Below are 23,959 nucleotides of genomic sequence, written 5' to 3'. Positions count from 1 at the left end.
TGTCATCCATTTTATTTCATCTCTACATCAAAAAAAACAAAAAAACAAGTAATTTAAAAAAATTTTAAATTCCCTTGAAATGATAAGATAAATGAAAATGTAAGTGCTTTCACATAATAACAGTAAGCTGACCCTCTGGGAAATGGTTGACTTTCTCAATACAAGGTATTCAAAGCTCATTCAAAAGTGTTCATTTAGAATGCAGATATCAAAGATGATGCAAATGTTCAAGAGAAAATTAGAACTTACCAGATGTTCTAATCCAGCTTTGATGTTTCCAGATTCCCTAAAATGGAAGAATAAAAGTTCTAAATAGTTGCTAAACCCTTGTCTGCTATAATTTATGTTTATCTCAACAATGTTTTATAAACCTTTCTAATTTTTTCAAATATCTCTACTAATGTTCATAATAATACTGTTTTTAAGGACAAAAAATTGCCATCGAAAGGTAACAGATTATTTATTTATATCTAATAGTATCACCACTAAAATTGGTATTCCATTAACAGAAAAAATGTTTCACATTTTTCCAAGTCAGTGAAGAACAAAAAGAAGTCAAGTTATTATTTTACTATTCACACAATATCTGTTTGTTTCACATTAGCTTTTTCATTAGAGTTTATGTTTTTTCCAACATTTATTCTGAAAATGGTCAAACATACAGATTCTTTCCACCATGTAGATTCTACAGTTGACATTTTACTATATTTGCTTTATCAAATATCCATCCATCAATGCTTGCATTTTTATGGAAAGTATATGCACACAAAGAATATGTTTGTGAGTACGCAGCTAAATAACTAAATCTTAAATTTTTTCCTGACTTTAATTTTATTAACTTAGTGCATACTACAAATCAGGACTTAGGACTGTTATAATACTAAAAAAGCAAAATATCACCACAGAAAACACAAATATCAAATATCATGATATGTTTTAAGTATTTAATTTCTTGCTTTTCACTGTAACTAAGACTGCTGATGGAACAAAAAATACAAATAACTGTGCAAGTAGCAAAGATAATTTAAATATACATTTAGTGAAATTGGCAAATAGTTGGAGTTTTTCTTTCCTGATTTCAGTGTGTACTAATTTATTAGTGACAAATGGACTTTACTTTTCCCACTGACCAAGTAGTATTTTAATTTCATCATAAATACCAAGCCTTATTTTTTTAACATGAAATTCTACTTCTACCACATTGCAAAAAATAATTATGAAACATCCAACAACCAACAAGAGTAGTGCATTCATGATGTTTTATCTTTTCTCCACACCTCTTTCTTTCTCTGAAGAGACCCCAACTTAATTGTTTTTCTCTTTATTTCTGTCACCTATTTTCTCTGTCAAAAAAATACTTATCTCTATTTCCTTTGTCTTGCTATTCAATGTTTCCAAATGTCCCTATCGTTTTCCCTTCGGATCTGCTGCTGGAAAACTATACCTGTGACTTCCAACCTTTGCTCTCACTGCCCAGTCTGGCACACTGGGAATACATTCCGGCGTCAACTGATTAGCACTCGTCTTTAGCTGTTCTCGTCTCTACTTTCTGCTTCTAGCAATCTTAGCAATACTATTCAATGTTTACAATTCAATGAATACAATTCAATGTTTACAAAATTTTAGGATTTCTGAAACTCATTCTTTGGATGCAGTCCTAATGACAAATAATAGGAATAAATTGCAACAAGGTGTTAGAGAAGGCTAATAGCTACATAAATAATTATTTTTAACTTTATTAGTACAAAATTAATGGAGCTGGAATTCAAATGGATCTTTAAGTTTTCACAAGGACATTGTCATATAGTCATTTGTGTAACAAAATTTAAACAAAAAGAATAAGGCGTATAGTGAAACATCTGACAGTGCAATGTGTGTGTGTGCGTGTGCAGACACTACAATAAAATCAAGGCTTCCTCCCATCACTGACTCCCAGTTCTCAGTCCCTGACATTAGCACTGTTTGTCCTTCTATAAGATATTCTGTGTGTGTCTTTCTCCTCTTCTGTTTTTCTTTTAACCTGAACAGAAGCGTACTATACACACTGTTTTGTACCTCCACTTGGCAATCTATCTTGGAGTTTGTACTATATAATACACATCTACTTCATTTTACTCCTACAGCCACATTGTCACTTAATGGTTCTTATTAGAAAATACTATTGCAGTGTAAAAGAACAAAAATGCTCAGGTTCAAAGTTCAAGCCTATAATTTATTACCTGAAACTACGGGGGCTAGACATGCTTTATCATAACATTTCGGATTTTCGAAAGGTAATAAGGTACATATACTGTATGTCATACGACACTGACAGCAAGGCTTGAAGCAGCATCTCATTATCATACACATTAATAATTCTGAAAGAAACATATGAATGTCCACACAAAGCAGGATAAACAAAAACTATAAAGAACTTCATTTCAGGGTAGGTTTTACTGTTAACTGAGTTTGCCACAAACTTAGGTAAAATCTCCCAATTTTCTGAGCTAGTTGCATTTTGGAATCAAGGATAAGAAATGGTTCTTTAAAAAAAAAAGAAAAGGTTGGCTAGGTTTTCGTTTTGTTATGTTTCCAACTGATTCTTTAAAGTAAATGATATTTAGGAAATATGCGTTTTGAATGCCATGCCTGAAAGAAAACTAGACATCATCCTTGACACACGCACTTTCCCTTCAATACCAAATGTAAACAAATGTAATCAACCACGGGTCTTGGCTATCCAATATCCTTAATTATCATTTAGATTTAACCACTTCTTTCTATCTTCACAGCTACTACCTTATCTTAGGCCATCATCTTTTCTCTCCCAGATTACTGCAAAGCCTCTTAACAGGTCTCAATGGCTCCTGCCTTGCCCCATGTCAACTCATTCTCCATAATACAGCAAGTTCTTTCTAAAATGTAAGCTTGATCATGTCAATTCCCTTCTTAAAATCTACAATATCCTACTACACTCCAGTTTAATCATTCCCTCTGTTATCTTGCCAAAGCTACATCACATGGAAAGTGACAGCAACAGCCACTACAAACTACTAACCTGGCTTCACTCACCACTGAACCACTTACTTTCTCTGCCTGAAATGCTCCTTTTCTCCCAGCTTCCTCTAATCTTCCCCATCCAGCTAAAAAACCAACATCCTTCAGGCCTCAACCTAAACTATACCTTCACTGGGGAAACCTTCTCCCTTCCGCAGAAATGAAGTAATGAACTCTTCCCATATGTTCCCATCACAGAATTGAACACAGTTTATTATAAATACCTATTTACTTTCCCACTGACAGCACTAAAATGAAAACTACTTGAGGACATGGATTACATCTCTTTAATTTTCATATCCCAGAACCCAATATAGTGCCTGAACAGGAGTATATATTCAACTAATAACAGTCTGACATCTAAACATCAATTGGACAAGCTTGGATGGAGAGTCAGTAGCAAACAGCTCAGGTCTCTGAGTGGTGCCATCCAGCCCCACTCTATCTCCACATCCACAAAGAGCAAGGCAACTGCAACAGTGAGGAGTTGTTTGGGACAGTAGTGTTAGGAGTTGTGTCTATGTGTGTGGTGGGTGGTTGTTTTGCTTTCTTTTGTATTGTTCTTGAAGGAGTAGGAGGACACAAGGGAAAAAGTGGCTGATTGAGGCCAGAGTAGAACACTAGACGTTTTGCACTCTAGTTTTAAATGAACTTGGAGGAGTACAAGCCAGAGCCTAGACTTTTACCACTCTCTTTACTCAGAGCATGGACTGAAAGCCCAATAGCTACAGACTGAGAATGAATTACTGAGCTGGAACACTGGGTAGAAGATCTCCCCCAAAAGGCACAGGAAAGGATGAAAAGACAGAACAAACAAGAGATAAAATTAAGAACAGGAGAAGAAGTATGAACATCTATATTCCCATCAACAATGAGAATCCTAGAAGGAAAGCAAAGACAAAATAGAAGAAATATTTGAAGAAATAATGATAAAAATTTCCCAGATATAGAAATATTCAAATTTTAGATTGAAAGGGTACATAGAGCAGTGAACAGGATAGTTAAGGAAAAATCCATAGCAATGCATAATATAAGGATAATTAAGACTATTATAGATCAAGCAAAACATCTAAAAGCTTCCAGAAAGAAAAAGCATACCCTTCCATCAAGGAAGAATAACACTGACATCAGACTTCTCAACACTAATGCTGGACAATGGAGTATTAACTTCCAAGATGAAGTGTTAAAGGAAAAGGACTGTGAACCTAGAATTTACATACAGGTGTCAGGAAATTCACCCTACAAAGATATTATTTGACAGAAGTTCTGAGGAATGTAACACACTAAGAAGAGAAATGAATTCAGGAAGAAGCAACATGATAAAGCAAGTAAAGATTGGCATGAAACATAGTAATTATTGTAATCTAAGAAATCAATGACTATAAAGGAAACCAAAAAAAGTTCACCCATAATGATCCAGAATTAAAATCCCGGAGAAGATTCTCAGATTGAGTAAGAAACAAAATCCAGCAATGTGTCATTTACCAGAGACACATAAAACAAAAGGATTCAGAAAGCTTTCCAAAAAAGAGATAGTAAAAGACATAACCAGGCAAACATGAACCAAGAGAAAGCTGAGGCAGTAATTTTAATGACAAAATATATTTAAAACACTCCCTCCCCCCAAAAAATATATATATGAGACATATATATATGAGAAAAAGAACACTGTATTGTAAAAGATACAATAGATCAAGAAATTTTCATTTATATTCAGAAAGTTTGCATATGTGTAAAGCTTAATATGTGTTATAGATCTGGACAGCAAAGTTTTAACAAGTTCTCCATGAAAATCAGTTTTCTTTAGTTTTACTTTGGGTAGAAAGACAAGGAAGGGTGGCCATCTCAAAACAACACAGATAAAGCATTATGAATACATAAATACTACACAAGACAGCATGATATATAATCCTGGTTCCAGAAGCAGAATACCTAAACTCAAATTTAAGCCCTACTACAAAATAGTTGCATGAGCTTAGGTAATAATCCAGCTACTTTGAAGCTCAGATTGTTCACCTATGATGTGAAGATTTTTTAATACTTGCCTTACCTAACACATAAGGTTGCTGTGAAAAAATAAGCAAGATAATGTATATGAAGGTACACTATAAATTATAATGTGCTATAGAAATCTGTTATGGTACATATTTAAATACATAAGTCTTAAAAGTGGTTCCAAAAGTCTTAAGGAATTTTTAAAAATAGAGAGGCAAGACCCAAGACATTGACAAGAGGGATCTTGCAACAAATGGTATAAAGCCTGTCCTTTTTAGTGGTCTCTCTCTTGGGTTGTCTCTGTCATGACTTCATCAATATTTGTGCAACTCCTTTTGCCCTGTGCTGAAAGCAGACTTAATTCAATTATAGGTCTCAAAACTGATAAAATGGTCCTGAAGTGGAAAATGGGAAGAGATTATTGGCAAATGAATAAAGATTTGTATCGAACTAACACACAGGAGTACAGCAGGTCTTTTTTTAATCATTCCCTGTCTTAAATCTTCTGGGAACCATGAGTTTCCCTTCCCCTCATGCAGCACATCGATTTCTGAATTAGACTGCAATATTAAATAATTAATATACTTGCCATGATTGATGTTTTGCATTAGTTGAATATTAGGTTATCAATCAAAATCCACTTGGTTTAATGTAATAATATTGAAAAAGTGTCACGGGCTGTTCATACAATTTGTAGTTGAGGCAGCACAGATAGTAATGTTGGCATAAGACGACGCTCTAAAGCAGGAAATGCAGTGGCTCAACATGTATGAGGCAGACATTTTGAAACTAACTGGGACAAGGCTAAGGTTGTCCTAAATAAACCTTGTGGCACCTGTCAGTTTCAATGTTAGGTCTCTTTCCATTAGGAAGATGCCAAGCATTAATTATACCATGGCAGGAAAGAAAAAAATTAAAACAAAGATACTAATTTACTTTTGTGGCAAATAGATTTCATCATTTTGCCAAAGGAAGCATGCTCTAAATCCAGAAATTGTTGCTGTGATAAAGCCTATATCCTCCTAAGAAATTTCTAAACAAATAGACTAAGATTTCTTAGGTCTAGTCTTACTAGGAAGGGATCACCTTTTTTTTTTAATATGAAACCAAAGTGATCATTAAGGTTTCATAATGATCTAAGGGAATCAGGTCAAGGAGCCACAATTAATAATGGCATTTATTTTGAAAAAATCCTATTCTTTCTGACAATGCATTCTCCTTTACTTTCAATATTTTGCACCTACACTTGTCAAAATATTATCTTAGTTCAAAATATTATCTTAGAAAAAAATTTTTAATTATTTGCTTCTTCTAGTAAAAGTAAATAATTTTTCTCATCATTCCCTATTACATCAATCTAAAATCTATTATGGATTTACTTATAAAAGTAATATTTTAAAACAAATGAAATAAAAAAAGACATCCAAAAGAAAAGTGATTTTTTGGGGGTGAGGAGTAGAAAAGTAACAAAATAAACCAAAATCATTTCATAGAGCAAGACAAAAATCCAGTGTTTAGTTATAAAATACTCACAAACAAAAATGCAGGTAACTAACTGAAGTAGCATTAAAGTACCATTTCCCTAACCAAATCTTTAACAAATAAAAGATTAAATATATTTATAATCAGTAATGTGTTATGTATTATCCCATATAAAATGTGCATGCACATAGTAATTACAAAAAACAGAGTAACTCCTAAGTAATAAAAAATTTTAGAGTTTTTTTTGTCATGAACTAAGCTTACTATTCACTTTTAAAAGATTACTATGCTGTAGTTTTTCACAGCCATAAGAGATAAGATCACATTTAATTTTGTATTCTCTTTCATAAAACAAAAATCTACATGATTTGGGTTTTTTTACATAATGGCAGTCAAGGTTTTTAAAAGCCTGAGTTATAAATTATAAAAATATCTAAATCTCCCATCTCAAATAATAATTGATAAATTTTCACATGTATAAGACCTCTTCTGTTATATATCAAATGTTATTAATGAAAAATCTGGTAATACATAAATCTAAGAAAAACCTGGGTTCAAATTCCAACTCTACTACTTACTAAATATATGAACTTTGTCAACTTATATATCTTCTCTAATATTTCCATTCTTAAATTCAAGTCAAAGATTAAAAAGATAATCAGCATACATGTAAGAAGTCACTCAATAAATACTGGTTCAAAATGACAGACTAATAATGGAACAACTGACTGCATTCCACTTTCATAATCAAGAAATGTCTTTATAAATGTTAGGTTTTTTAACCACCTTAAAATCTGTTTCAACTATAATATCCATAAATAAAAGTCAATCTATTTTTCAAATTACTAATACATATAAAGAGCTGGGCCCAATGGCCAGCATCCAATAAGAATACCACACATACCCCGACATAAGCACATTCATTTTTTTTTTTATTTTGTGAGGAAGATCAGCCCTGAGCTAACATCCGTGCTAATCCTCCTCTTTTTGCTGAGGAAGACCGGCTCTGAGCTAACATCTATTGCCAATCCTCCTCCTTTTTTTTTTTTCCCCCAAGCCCCAGTAGATAGTTGTATGTCATAGTTGCACATCCTTCTAGTTGCTGTATGTGGGATGTGGCCCTAGCGTGGCCGGAGAAGCGGTGCATCAGTGCGCGCCCGGGGTCCGAACCCGGGCCGCCAGTAGCAGAGCACGTGCACTTAACCGCTAAACCACGGGGCCGGGCCATAAGCACATTCTTATATCCTGATCTCTTTGAAAGGAGACAGAATGATGAAGTGTGTTGAAAAAAATAACCAAAAAAAATTTCTCACTTACCTAAAGGTTTTTTACATTTTAATCCCAATAAGAAAAATACATAGTATCAGCACTAAGTTCCAAAAGATCTTCCATGAATTCTCAGTTTCAACTTAGCAGGTTTGGTTAGAATTCTCAGCATTTTTCTCCTGATTGGAGAACATCCTGCAAATTAGTGGCTCTAAATGTATATTCTTATGTTACTACAGTTCAGAATGATAGTTTTCAGATGTTTGTATTTTATAAGTAGTTTTTGATCTGATTATTATTTGCAATAAATTCTGCTCTAGATCTTATAAGTTACTTGCACAGATAAGTGTACCATGGTTACTGAATTTTACATGTACTGCTGTTTTTTTAAGATTCTTTAGTGAGTTTTATAATTATTAGTAAACCACTAAAGGAAGTGCTTCAGACACAAGAGAAGTTACACCAAAAAGAGATTGGGAACATCAAGACTCAACGAAGAGCAACAGAAATATATTTATTGAGCACCCTTATACCTAGCTGCACGAAAAATTCTGAGTGGATAATGAAAACAATAACAACATAAACAAACAGCAACAAAAAAGTACAAAAGTGAAGACATGGTATCTATGCCGTAGATGTCTAAAACTGTGCCGTCAAACCAAGACTAATACATGAAATACTTAATGTCCAAGCCAGGCAGGGAAAATGCATGCTACATATCTGCTATTTCCCACATGCAGAGCTAACATTCATAATCAATGATAATCTTCTTTCCCAGATACAGCTCAAGAATCTTTCTCAACACCGTGCTCCAAGGAGTCATTACCAGTCATCTGGAGTCAGCAGGTGAGATGCAACCCATTCACCACCACCCGCTTCAATCCATGTTCTTGACCTAGCTCAAGAGAAGTTCAGAAAAAGGAGAAACTGCCATATGTGTTAGAGTGGTTGGAAAATATTTCAGAGTAGGGTAATTTTAGCTGGATCCTCAGGATTGATTGCATTTGAGGAGACTAGGTAAATAGAAAAGAAGAGGCAAGAAGAGTGAACTCAAAGGTCCCACATGATCTGACAGAGGTCAAGTAAGGAGAGTAGCCTGCCCAGAGTATATGCATTAAAAGGTCATATTACTTTTAGTCTTTAATTTTAAATAATTTTATTATGCAAATTTTCAGGGCCATCATGTACAAGTGTGCATGTTGTTCGTTATGGGGGGAAAAAAAGAATGAAAAACCTAACGGGGCAAGTGGAAGCTAACAGCTACATGCCCCGGCCAAGCAGTGCATTCTGGTGTGGTACTGCATCCATAGGAAGAAAGGACGTTTTTTCCTAGAACGCACAAAGGTGCCATATGGGCTAGCAGTGGCCCTGCAAATAATAAATGCTTATTGCAGAAAAATTCAAAATTACATCTGGTTCCAATGAAGAAGAAAATAAAAATCACCTGAAATCCCACCACCCCAAGATAATACTTCAACAGGCTTTAGGTTTTCCCTCCATTCTTATGCATACACATAAATACACTTATTTTTTCTTACAAAAATGATATCACCATTGATTTCTGTTACGTAGCTTAAGTTTTTTCACTACTTAATTATATATTGTAAACAGCTTCTCAAGGTCAATGAATATATTTGCATATAATATTTTTAATGTTTACATACTATTCTGCTCATAGATGTACAATAAGTTAACTTATCCATTATTGTTAGACATTTGGGTTATTTCTGATTTCTTATTCTAAATAAAACTGGGGTGTAAAAAAAAGAACAATTGATCATTAGATTTAAAAATCATTTATGAATTTTATGTAATGTTTATTTCATTTGGATGATTGGGGTTAAATAATTTTAAAAAGGGGAAATAAACCAATATATTTCATCTCTAGTACTTAATCCTAAATAATTTAAATTTATACATTTATATTTATATAAATTTGTATTTAAATATAAAGTATTATCATTTATAATAATTTAAATTGAAATACAATTAAAAATAAATTTCTACTTTTGAGGAAGTTCAATATCATAAAATTATGTCCCAACAACTTCACAAAAGCAGTATCTACCTATACCTATATATAGAATCAACAATCCCAAATAGAAGGTAACAAACATATATAAGTATTCTATTCATGTCTTCAGCTGCTAAAATTGAGAGAAAATGCAACACGTGTATATTTTTCCTGAGAAGAGCAACCTTTCAATAACTCAGAAGTTGATTATTCAATTCTTCAATTACTGAAGTCTTGCAATGCTTCTTTTCTTCCCTCTGACATTCTTCTATGTAACTACACTGATACTCTAGCAGGAAACGAAACACTCAAGTGTAACTTGAATCGAGTAAGCACCTAATAATGCTAGGAAATAAAACTACTAAAATTCTTTCTTTGCTTAGTGAATCAAAATAAACCCCTCACCCGAGAATTCAAGATCCTTGCTCAAATCAAACTATTTGCCATTTCCTACAGACCTCTTTGCACTTCCCAGTGCTTAAATCTTTGATCATATTATTGTCTAAGTGAACTGACCTTCTCAAATATTCCACCTCTCAGGAAATATTGAACAGTATGTGCCAAGCTCGGTAGTAAGTACCTTACGTGAATTAGCTCATTTAATCCTTATTACTTTATTTTAAAGAGGTACAATTATTATCCCTACTGCATAGATGAGACAACTGAAGCTTAGACCACACAGTACACCCCTCAGCCAGTAAAAGGCGGGTATGAAAGCAGGCAGCCCGAGTTCGTTGCCCAAATTTTAATCAAGAGAGAATTTATTACTGTCAGTCTCTAAAAACAATAACCTCAACAATGAAACAGGATTTTGCGGTATTTTCCTACTCCTTAATTGGAACCATGATTAGAAAGGAGGCTGCAAAAGGGTGAGAATTTAAGTAAAAGTAAACACTGACCTTTAATGATAGGTTACTATATGCCCGGTGCTGAGCCTGGTCATTTACACTTATAATTTCATTAAATTCTCACAATATTCACAAAAAGAACAATCTGTATATATGGCTAACAAACATTTAGGGAAATATTAAAGTGCATAGATGCGCAAGATGAAACGAAATGCCATTTTTCACCTCGCAAACAAGCAAAGATTAAAACAAATGACAATGTTTCCAGTGTTGGCAAAAGTGTGGGGAATCAGGCACCCTCACATGCTACAGGTGAGAGCAGAAAATACTACTACGACTTCTCCAGAGGGCAACTGCAAAATGTTCAGAATTCTCAGCAATACACATAAAGCCTTTGATCTGACAGTTCTATTTCTCTGGGTTTATCCCAATGACACATTCATAAGATAGTAATCATTTCACTGTATTTAATACAAAACAGACAAACAAAAGACTTGAAACAAACTAAATGTCCAATAATGGTAAACTATGCAATAGAACATCCACAAAACAGAAAACCATATAGTCATTAAAAATTATGATGTAGTTGTATACTTCCATGAAAATGTCCTTCTGGCATATTAAGTTTTAAAAAAAGCATATTACAGAATGATATGATATCAGAGTTGTTAGAAAAGTTTTATACCTGCATGTGTATAGTGAGTATGTATCTGTGTGTATCTGTGTGTAACTGAAGTTATAAACTAAAATATTAACAGTAATTCACAGGGCAATTTCCAGTGATTTTTATGTTCATTCTGTTTATATGTTTTCTAAAATTTCTTCCATGAAAACACATTAATGCTGGTCCAATTAAAAAAAATCCTCACAGCACTTCTATGGAGTAGTACATTATCTTCATTTTGTAAATAAAGGATCTACAGCTCAGAGTCAGAAAATAACTTACTAAAATGGCCAAAATTGCTCTATCTGAATCCAAAACTCATACTTTTTCTTTTACAATAGAAATGCTGCCTGCTGTATTATATAAAATAAGGATAGGTCTATATTTAGCCCACATTTTTCCTGTTCTCTACACTCTTGAAAAACTTTCTCATAAATTATCTGTGTACATGCATGTTACCTTCAGTGTTCACTTTAAAGACTCAGTCTACATTTTTGTTCATCTTTATACCATCTTCAGTGTTTAATACTAATAGAATCTTCCTATACTTGGTACATGATTATATGATATAGATGAATTCAATTTAGAGTTGGAGAATGTGAAACTGGAATAAAGATAATAGATACAGTTATGTCCACGATGCATGAGACAAACGGAAAAGGTGAACCCTTCAATAATTGATCCAGATTGGTCCAAGTTCTGCCACATTCCCTTCCTTCCTACTTTGTCCTATTACTTCACACCAAAATTCCTCCAACACTCTTCTCTCTAACATCAATGTCTTCATACTCCAAGTTCATGTCTCTGTTCGCTTTATAACCTACAATATCTGGCTAATAATTTTCACTACTATCCAAAATGTACCTCTTCTCAGACCAGTTCATTATCACCTCCATGATTTTGCTTACAAATTTATCTACCTAAAACAGTCTTCTCTTCCTTGCTACATCTTCAAATTCTATATAGTTACTGTACAAGAACCAAACTCCCACTTCTGCCTTGTTCATAATAATTTCTTACATCTCTAAACTTATAGTCACTCTTTGACATTCAATGGATAAGTCCTAGGAACTTCCAAATGCCCTAAGTTGTGAATGCAATAATGTAAATAAAGTACTTAGCAGATTACACTTGGCATATATTACTAATTATTATCAACATCATCGTTACTATGCAGACCCTCCATGAGCATTGCTCAATACATTAAGATCAGCAGGAAACAAAGCCACTCTGAGATACAGTGCTGAGCAGTCAGCTGGCCTCATTCACCAGCTAAGTGACATAACTCCTGCACATCAATCTCACAGAACATATGTTTTAACGTCATGCCACACGAAAATCACAATTTATCAATGCAACGGGCCATATAGGTCCCTTTTGAACAGAAAAAATATTAAATTGGTGGCTACCAAGGTTAACTGCATTGCCATTATAAAAAAATTCTCCATAGTCTAGCACTTAATATTCAATAGTTATTTTATGTGGCTTCTATGTATGTATCTATTCCCCAAGTTAATTATTCGTTTACATAAACCTCCTGCTTTGTTATCACATGAAGCTTCTTGATAAGCATAGATCCTTGGTGTGCAATGTCAATCAAACCTTAACTTTCTCAAAATTATACGTTAAAGAAAAAAGTCTTTAGGTCTTAGGATACAGTTAACTAAAACAATTTTATTTATATATCATTAACATTAGCTACAGTTCACAAAATTAGAAACGGAAGGTCTCATTAGGAAGAGCAGAGAAGTAAATAGCACAACGAAATATTTTAAATGCTATGTTAGAATTCTAATTTCATGAGGAGTGTGTGCGTGTGTGCGTATACGGGGAGTACTTTGAGGGTGGCGAAGAGGTAGGAGCTGTGGGTAAGCAGAGTCCAGGAGATACTTCATAGAGGTGATGCTTGGGGTTCCTTCTAACAAAGGCCATTCCTAACATATGGGTTCTGGAATCAGCTCCTCTGGCTTCTTCAAAGACTTCAGTCCTTCAATTACCTGTTCTCTTTTCCCCACCCTGTACTGCAACTGTGGAGCAATCAGGGGTTGACGTGGTCAATTAGGACAAGTCAAACTGAAAGCAACAATCAAACTTTTGTTCACTTATTTGCAACAGTACAACCAAGAGGCAAAAAGGAACACTTGCTCCCTAACATTCCATTTTTCCCTCAAAGAACAGCATGGGCGAGGGGCAGGTAGATGCAGTGCAGGGGAATGGCGGGGGAGGGGGAGAGGACTAGTGGCCATCTTGCCTTTCGGACCAGTGGACACGGGGAGGGAAAGGGGGAAGGGCTAGGAATGAAAAAGTACTGAATCAAAGTGGGGAAAAGTGCCTTAGATCCCAAATTAGGAGGCCTCTGGATGGAAGCACCTGGGCTAGGAATGCCTACGGTTGGGTCTGAAAGATCACATATAGGATTTTGGCCTGGGGCCAGACTCCTCAGCTACCACCCTACTTACTTCTCTCCTTCCCTCAGTCAAACTTTTTGAAAAACTATATATACACTATGCCTCCACATTCCTACCTCCTATCACATCCAAAAATTACTCTTGCTAAAGTCATCAGTGATTTCTCCACGTTACCAAATCCAAAGACTACTTTATCATCCTTCTTTTCATACAGTTCTCAGAAGCATTTGAGACTGCTGAACACTCCCTCCTGCATACCATCTCTTCACTTGTCTTCAACGATATTATATCATCCAGGTTTTCTACATTTTCTGAAAAAATGACTTAAGTCTCCTTTGCAGGTTCATGCTCCTCTTTCCAGCCATCAAAGGTTGGAGCTCCTCAAGGCTCGGTCCTAGGCCTTCATCTTGTGCTATACTTTCTTCCTAATCCATCTTGCCCTCAAACACAGCATTAATAGTGACCTATAGGTGAATGACACAAAAAAAACATACAGTCTTCAGAAGCTCCAGATCCCTTTATCCAGTTGTCTGTTTGACATCTTTATTTGGATGTCTCAAAAATCAAAAACAAAAACTTATACTCAATGGGTCTAAAACCAAACTCTTGAGTTCCTCCTTCAAACTTGATCCTTTTCAGTATTTTCTATTTCAAAAAAAAGTCACATCATTCATCCTGTCACTCAATCGAAAAACCTGGAAATCAACCTCTTTAATTTTTTTTCTTTCTCTCTACATATATAATCTGTCATGATTCTACCTCTTAAGTAATCACAGAAACTATCTCTATTTATATCAATTGCCACCATCCTAGTCCAACTACCATCACCTCTGGCCTTTGCTGTTAGTGCCATTGAGTCAATTCTAACTCCTGGTAACCCTGTATACAGCACAGCGGAACCCTGCCTGATCTTCTGCCACCCTCTCACCTTCTGGCGCTACATCAGACAGTGCTCCACTGCTATTCATAGGGTTTTTGTGGGCAGTTTTTTGGAAGTGGGTGGCCAGGTCCTTCTTCCTAGTCTGTCTTAGTCTGGAAGCTCCACTGAAACCTACTCACCACGGGTGACCCTGCTAGTATTTGAAATACTGGTGTCATAGCTTTCAGCATCCAGCAACACACAGATACCAGAGTATGACAACTGACAGAGGGGTGGTGTGGTTCCCTAACCAGGCACTGAACCAGGGCTGCAGTGGTAAGAGTGCCAAATCTTAACCACCAGACCACCAGGGCAGCCACCTCTGGCCTACTCTGTCTTAATTCTCTCATAATTATTTTCCCCACTTCCACTGTTGTTTCCCTCCCATCCACTTACTATAAGACAGACAGTCTAATTATGCAAAAATGGATCAAATTATTCCCCTGCTTGGAACTCTTCAATGCCTTTCCGTTGAAGCCATCATGATTTGGCTCCCTCCTGTCTACGTCATTTATTCATTCAACTATTACTGAGCACAATCTTTGGGTCAGATTCTATGCTGTGTATCAGGGATACAATTAAGAACAATGCAGACTGAATTGCAAGGAGCTTACAGATTGATATGAAACACAACTAACACACGAATATATAACTTAGTAACTGTGACATGAATAACATTTAAAAAGTACTGTGAAGAAATAATACAGAGATCTATAAGACAGAATAACGGGAATATAAGATCTAGTTTAGAAGGTCAAGGAATTCTTCCTTCATCTTATTTCACTGTTATGTTCACTCACTACACCCTTCTTCGATATATTTCTCATGCTTTTTAAGCCACCAGAATCTGAATACCATTCCAAAATAGGTGGGCTTTGAATCCAAATATAAAAAGACAGGGACTATTCTAAGAACTTTTGAATCAAAAGTAAATTAAAGATAAGAATACAAAGATTACTCTAGGTGACAGCAGCAAGAGAATTGCAAATCCAGTGGCAGCAATGTCAGTGGTGATGGTGGTGCCACTACGTGTATATTAACTATACTGATCTCATGACATACCTGTCTTAACTCCTGTTCATTTTTACAACCTGGTTTTTCAGAGTTCCACTGATCACATAAGCTACCCAACAGTCCTACATAATGTATGTTTATTTGTTTACTTTCAGTCTTTTCTAATAGACTCTAAGCTCAATGAGGACAGTTTACATGTAGACAGGAGGTAATGTGGTAAGTCCTGGAGGCTTGAAATAGCCCTGCACGTAAAAAAGATTTTTGTTTTTACTAGTTCATGTAAAGCGAAAGTATAAATGAAGATTCTTCTAGGAGTTACTTTCTTACCATAAATGGTTTATTTTTGCCCGCATGAAATAAAAAATAACATATTCAATTCACGGGCACTTTCTACCAAATATTTATTAGTAGTATTTGAGGGCCAATAGAGAAATTAAAGGATTGCAAACTGTTCTCTTGAGCTGCAAGTCCAAATCAGGGGTCAACAAACTATGGCCTATGGGCCAAATCCAGCCTGCCACCTGTTTTTGTAAAGCCCATGAGTTGGAATACTTTTTATATTCTTAAAGGGCTGGAAAAAAATTGAAAAAATAATAATATTTTGTGATATGTGAAAATTATTAAAGTTCAAATTTTAGTGTCAATATATAAAGTTTTGTTGGGACACAGCCACGCTCACTCTTGTATTTATTTCTACAGCTGTTTTAGTGCTACAACGACAGGTGAGTGGTTGCAACAGAGATCATATATGGCACTCTCACTGGTTTGCACTGCTGCTCAGAACACAAAAATCACAGAGATGAGGTATAACTCAACAGAGTTTCAAGGGCTTCATGAATTGCTGTAATATGACATTTAATTTTTGTTTTAATACCAGTGTATACCAATCACGTCAAAACAAGAAAAGAAGAGAAAAGGGGACTTCAAGTGACATGCTTTTAAGGCACAGTGGAGTGTAGATTATTTTATCAAATTAAATGGCAATGCATTGTGTTTATAATACAAGGACACTATAGCCGTGCTGAAAGAACACAGAATATGTTGACATTACCAAACTAAGCAGTCTTCACAATATTTCCAACTCAAAGGAAAGCAACAGTCAGAAAAATTAGAAAATTTAAAATGGAATATCTCATTACAGCATAATTTTTTCACAAAAATAAAAAATAAAAATGACTTTCTGCCATAAAACTCCTAGAAGAAAATATAGGCAGTACACTCTTTGACATCGGTCTTAGTAGTATCTTTTTGAATACCGTGATCACACAGGCAAGGGAAACAAAAGAAAAAATAAGCAAATGGGACTACATCAGACTAAAAAGCTTCTGCAAGGCAAAGGAAACCATGAACAAAACGAAAAGACAACCCACCAAGTGGGAGAAGATATTTGCAAATTACACATTCAACATGGGGTTAATTTCCAAATATATAAAGAACTCATATATCACAACAACAAAAAAACAAACAACCCGACCAAAAAATGGGCAGAGGATATGAACAGACATTTTTCCAGAGAAGACATACAGATGGCCAGTGGGCACATGAAAAGATGTTCAACATCATTAATTATTGGGGAAATGCAAATCAAAACTACAGTGAGATATCACCTTACACCCATCAGAATGGCTAGAATTAACAAGACAAGAAATAACAAGTGTTGGAGACGATGTGGAGAAAAGGGAACCCTCATACACTGTTTGCTGGTGGGAGTGCAAACTGGTGCAGCCACTATGGAAAATAGTATGGAGATGCCTCAAAAAATTAAAAATAGAAATACCATACGATCCAGCTATTCCACTGCTGGGTATTTATCCAAAGAACGTGAAATAAACAATTCAAAGAGATTTATGCACCCCTATGTTCATTGCAGCATTATTCACAATAGCCAAGACATGGAAGCAACCCAAGTGCCCATCAACGGATGAATGGATAAAGAAGATGTGGTATATATAGTCAATGGAATACTACTCAGCTATAAAAAAAGACAAAATCGTGCCATTTGCAACAACATGAATGGAACTCGAGGGTATTATGCTGAGCGAAATAAGCCAGCCAGACAAACACCATATGATTTCACTCATATGTGGAAGATAAACACATGGATAAAAATAACAGATTAGGGAGACTGGCTCAGTGGCACAAGCGGTTAAGTGCATGCGCTCTGCTGTGGCGGCCCGGGGTTCACTGGTTTGGATCCCGGGCACACACAGATGCACTGCTTGGCAAGCCATGCTGTGGTGGCGTCCCATATAAAGTAGAGGAAGATGGGCAAGAATGTTAGCCCAGGGCCAGTCTTCCTCAGCAAAAAAAGAAAAAAAAAAAAAAGAGGAGGATTGGCAGATGTTAGCACAGGGCTGATCTCCTCACAAAAAAATAAATAAATAAATAACAGATCAGTGGTTACCAGAGGGGTAAAGGGGCACATATGTATGGTGACAGATAAAAACTAGACTAGTGGGGATGAGCACAATGCAGTCTATACAGAAACTGGTATACAATAATGTACCTGAAATTATACAGTGTTAATAAACCAATATGATCCCAATAAAATAATTAAATTAAAAAAATGAGTTTCTGAGGGGTGTATTTGTTAGCCAATCATTGAAAACCATTTAATAATGATGAGTTAATTAAATCATGTTTGACTGTAGCAGACAAAGGAATGTGACTAAAGAAAATAAACTTGTTTAAAACTATTAGCCTTTCAAGCAAGAAACAGCTGCTCAGAAAGTTGAGGACATAAGGAGTATTATCAATAAGCCAAAGACCAGGCAGCTAATTTTGAGTGGTGTTCCTTGGCTCTTGAGGAATCCACAGATGTTAGTGATACTGCTCAGTTGTTTATTTGAGGAGTCAATATGCTGAATCTGAAGTGACTGAAAAATTAGCCTCTGTGAATAGTCTACAAAGAACATGAGAATATTTTCAAGAAAATTGAGAAAACACTAATTCAGTAAAACCTGACCTAGAACCTGCTAAGAGATGTCACATATGATGGTTGTTAAAAATATGTATAGAACAGAAAGAGGCTTAGCTGGACAAATTTACAAAGCTTGTGAAAATGTAAACCTACGTGAAAATTTAAAGCCTATCGTTATTCATTGTATTATTCATCAGCAAATACTTTGTGAAAATATTTGAATGGATCATGTGTTATTGAACCAGTAGTGTCAATAGAGAACTTCATTTATTCTAGTAGTCTTGTCCATTGTCAGTTTCTGAAATTCTGACAGAAATAAAAGCTGACTGTCCTGACTGCTCTAACACACACCACTTTGATGTCTTAACAGTGGTAAAGTTTTATTGTGACTTTTCACAAGAAGGATCAAGATTGAAATTTTTCTAAATGAAAAGAACTACTCTCAATCACTTTTATTCAACACTGAATGGCTTTGGAAGTTAGCTTTAAGTGTAGACTTAATAATATTTCTTAATGAATTCAACCAAAAATTACAAGACAAAACAGTGCTTACATGCAAAACTTACACTGCAATAAAGTCATTTCAATAACAACTGATGTTGTTTGGGTCAAAAAGTAATGTCAAGATGCTTTATATACTTCATGTTCCATCAAGTTAAAATAAGAAGCAACATCTCCATTCCCACACACCTCTCAAGGAGTATGTTTTCTGAGCTTAAACTACATACAGCTCTAGCAGCATTTTTCCAACTTCGAGGCAAGTGCAAAGAAAATTTCCATATTTCCAAACTCATTTAACTGTGCAATTAAGGAGCTTACACTTCAACTGGAAGTGATTAATCTGCAATGTAATAATTAAAAGACAAATATCTAGAAAAGAATCTAACAGAATTTTATAAATGCCTTCCAAGCAATGACTATATTCAATTAAAATCATACTGATTTTACGGACCGTGATCAGTATTCGGCAGTACCTATCTGCGTGAGAAAACATGTATAAAGATGAACTATTTAAAATCTCATTACAAACCAGCATTAACAGATGTACATTTGAAACCAATTTTGATGATAGAGAACACTAAATTTGAACCCCAATTAAGTGAAATGCTATCCCCCCCAAAGAATTCCATTCTTCTCATTCATACACTTGTAATACAAAAAATTTAACTAAATTACATTTTGAATTTTGTCAATAAAAATTGTAGACATTTATTTTCTCTCTTGTTATATAAATATTTACATAATACCTTTAATTTTGCCTCTTAGCCCATAAAGCCTAAAATTTTTCCTATCAGGCCCTTCACAGAAAAAGTTTGCTGACCCCTGGTCTAAATCATTTAACTTCCACTTGTACTCAAGTTGTCAATACCTATGAGGCTATTTTGACTAGGGGACACTTAGGGATAGGTGGACAGAGGTAAATGGAGTTTTGTTGTTTTCTCATTATTTTGATAATTTCATGACAATCATTGACAGCATCATTGACAATACTGACAGTGTCTCAGAACCCAAACTGCAAACAACAGACACAAATTAATAAAGAAAGGTGCAACAAAATACAAAGGAGAGCTATATTAAAAAGTGGAGAACTTAGTCAACTTCTCCCATCTACTTTTATTCTACTTTACATATCAAAAAAGATAAGAATTTTCTTAAATTTACATAATAAAAATATTGGCTGAAAAACTAAAGAAAATGATTACCCAAAAATAAAATAAAAAACAAAAGAAACAACTGTAAGACCAATACAGAAAGACAGAAACTTTGTCTTCCATGATATCAACTCAACTCTTTATAAAACAAGAGTTTGAGAAGGAGGAGTAACATGAAAAAAGATAAATGTTAATTATTCCATCTAAAAACTAACCTTGGGATAATCAAAAAAAGAATTCTAGTACACTGGAGAAAATGCCTTTTCTTCATTAATTAAAGATAATTTAGCATAAAGTTGAATAATCAGTTTTATAGGCACTGAAGTTTTATAAAGCAGGACTGTATGAAATCATAAACACATTCTTAGCACTTCAACATATCCTCCAAATTCAGAATTCTAAACATTAAATGAGAGTGTTTAAATCTCATGCGTTATAGGGATATTATTTGTCTATTATAGAGCAAGTAAACAGAATTCTTAAAAGATATAAATAATATAAAATAATTTCAGGTTTCAAATTGGGCAACACTGAAAAAGTATTCTGAATGTTTCAAATTTTAAGTTATTTTATAGGGTCACCACTATGCTTATGTAAAGATTTTTAACATTTAAATGTGTATGGTATTATCACTGTAGAAACAGCAACACTACACTTACCACAAGGTGACATGGAAAGGAGGTGACCAACTATATGTCTTCTTTGTGACTGGGATAGTTCTAGTTTATTTCTGACATCCCGGCAGAATTATTAACAGCACCTCCTTTCACTTTTAAAGTGTTCAAGTCAGGATAATATATTAAATGGTCACCCTTTATATAAAGGAATGCCACACTTAAACATATCATAAAAGCATAAATACACGAAGCAAACATGGGCTGACCCAACTACCATGTAAAAGACAGCGATTGAGAGATTTGTAGGGGATGAGATAGAGTGAAAAGACGGAATATTAAGAAATGGCCCTACTTTCTTCTCAACTGATTCCAAACAGTTTCTCTCCAAGACTATTATCATCTTTTAACTCCAAGATAGTAGGCTTTGGGTAACATTTGTGTAGTTTGGTGATGCTTACCAACACAATTAATCATATCTTTAAAAGACTGGCATTTTTATAAAGGTTCTCAACAGATCATATCAATATAATACATGTTACAAATGCCTGGAGTTCCCATTACACGAAATAGGCCTCAGTGCCAATGTTCATGTTGGAAAGCCATAGTGGTAAAATGGGGAAAAGTTTAGTTTTAAGTTCCGTATTTTATTAAGAGTTGTACAGCAGAACAAAATATAACCGTTACAAAGAAAAATGAAAATAGACTTACAGAACTGTAAATTTTGAATCCTTAAACAGTACTTTAAAGATATTTAACTTAAAACTCCACAAGAATATGAATGTGTGTGTGTGTAAATAAACACCTTTTTGGATGGAAAACACATATTACTTAGATGGGGAGGTATGTTAACCAATACTTTGAACATTTATAGTGAATGAAATATACAAGTTTTAACTATAACTTTCCAATAATAAAAACTGTCTGGACAAGTAAAACAAGGTTCCAGGTTAATAAGTTATATATAAACAGTGCACTAAAATTGCCATATTTAATTTAGATGATTAAAGAATATAAACAGAAGCATTATGACATTGTGGATTAAAAAAATCTGCACATTGATTTCTTACTAATAAAAGAGGATTAAAAAAACACAAAAATATTGCCTATTTTTTTTACTCTGAGTTCTCAAAAGGTGAACTCACGGTTATATAAGAGAATGTCTTTGTTCTTAGAATACGTGAACTAAAGTATTTATGGGGAACAATGTTTCCAACATACTCTTCTTTAGCTCAGAAAAAAATATTTATAAAAACATGTGTGAACAGAGTGGGAAGACAGAAGGAGAAAGGGGGGGCTGATAAAATAAATGGGGGCAAACTGTAAACAATTAGAATCTGGGTAAAGAGTATATGGGAGTTTCTTGTACTATTCTTGAAACTTCTCTACAAGTTTGAAGTTACATCAAAATAGTTACCAAGAAAAAAGCTAATTCTACTAAATTTAGCCAAAAGTTTGTTTTTACTATCTACAATATTCTGTGAGCAATTTTCTATTTCTTGAAAGCCAATAAATTCTCTTTCACTCAATTACTACTATATCTAAATTAATCAAATTTAATTCTGACAAAAACAAATGTAGTCAAACAAATTTTTGAAAAATATAAGATTAAAAACTTCTACACAAAGAATAAACTCCAGGAGAAAAGATGCAAATAAAATGACTATCATAATCTTTTGTTTTTTATTTGCAAGTATAAAACTGAAGAAAAACAAAAGCCTGGAACATAGCATCTGTCATATCAGAATATAAAAAGATGATCCTGGCACAAAATGAAAAAGCTCTAATTCATTTGCAAATCAAGCCTGCCAGTTCCATTTCAAGCTGGCGGTAACTGTCAAGAGTTAACAAGATAATCACTTTCAATCCTGCCTTCAATGGTACATTACACTGTTATTCCATTCAATAAGACCCTTCTTTGGGGCACTAGATGAATGGTTTTCATTTCAAACTCACACAAAAAGTTGTGCGGGGGAAGAATCCACGGGGCTTAAGAAAGAAATCCCTTTATGGGCATTTATCTGCCGGTACTTGCTTTTAGGCAAAATGAGATATTTTGAAACATCAGTGTCCATTCACTTCCTCTATTCCTTTAGGCCCTTAATCCATTAAAAAAAAAAATTGGCATATGAGAAAAGTGCAAAACTAGTTTCATTTTCTAAATTATCAATGCACACTAAACAAAAATTCTCTATTAAAATGATTCTATGCAAATATAATGCTATTCCACACAAAAGAATAATATTAAGCAACCTTCTCATCTCACAGTTAACTCCTTAGATTACCTATATTTTGGATGAAATGCAGGTGCTTAAAATTTCATATTTTCCTCCTATTTTACTTATAGTGACATGCACACCTAAAAAGAATAATTTTTTAAAAACATTTCCAGATCATTCTTAGTTCAATGAAAAAATGAGTTTTAGTTAAGTGTATCCTTATAATGTATTTATCAAAAAGGATTATAAAAGCTTTTACTAGTTCATAGTTTAACTTAATTTTACATATAAATGTAGCAAAGGTATCTGTATAACTGTTTTTGTAAAAATATTGAAACTATTAAAAAAACAAATATATTTTGCTCTCAATCAAAGAAAAATACAAAGTACAAAGATCTAAATGTATCTACCACTAATAGACAATTAGGCTGTCTTCAAACTATAACCTATGAGAGTAAAAGAACATTAAAATCTCCTCTGACTGCTTATGCTGCCCTATATCCATCAATTTCATCCAGTGTTAAAGTGTAAATTTATAAGAACCATCTGTGTATGAATTACAACTTATTATTCAGGTCTATTTAGCAATAGCAACAATTAATCTTTCCCCTCCTACCCCCTCAATTCAGAAAATAGTATTGCTGTATATTTCTATGTAAATCACAATCTCTAGCCAAGACTTTCAATCCTTTTATAATCCCTAATTATCAGGGGTAAACTTGGATTTTTAAAATTCATATATTTACAAATGCTTCAAGTCCTTCTAAAATCATTACTTAAAAAAAAATTCATTTATATTGTATCCAAAGACTTTAATAAGTTAGAACATTCATGTTTATGACTACAAAGACTACACATATAATTTTAAAATTAAGATAACTTCATGAATTCATAGAACACATGAGGAT

The 23,959-nt window shown here is 34.2% G+C and overlaps 1 protein-coding gene across 1 annotated transcript in view; it reads right to left on the bottom strand.

The window, feature by feature from the left end:
- Positions 1-23,959, bottom strand: part of RSRC1 (arginine and serine rich coiled-coil 1) — a 383,892-nt gene that overhangs the window by 209,894 nt on the left and 150,039 nt on the right. The window contains exon 5 of the mRNA XM_087440107.1: positions 250-286. Coding sequence (XP_087296233.1) covers positions 250-286 — 37 coding nt within the window. The remainder of the gene's footprint in view (positions 1-249; positions 287-23,959) is intronic.

The sequence above is a fragment of the Ceratotherium simum genome, chromosome 15 (assembly GCF_057802395.1).
Source record: "Ceratotherium simum simum isolate JZ-2026a chromosome 15, ASM5780239v1, whole genome shotgun sequence".
Lineage (NCBI taxonomy): Eukaryota > Metazoa > Chordata > Mammalia > Perissodactyla > Rhinocerotidae > Ceratotherium > Ceratotherium simum.
The sequence above is the reverse complement of the archived record's forward strand: the minus strand, read 5'-3'. Positions and strand labels throughout refer to the sequence as shown.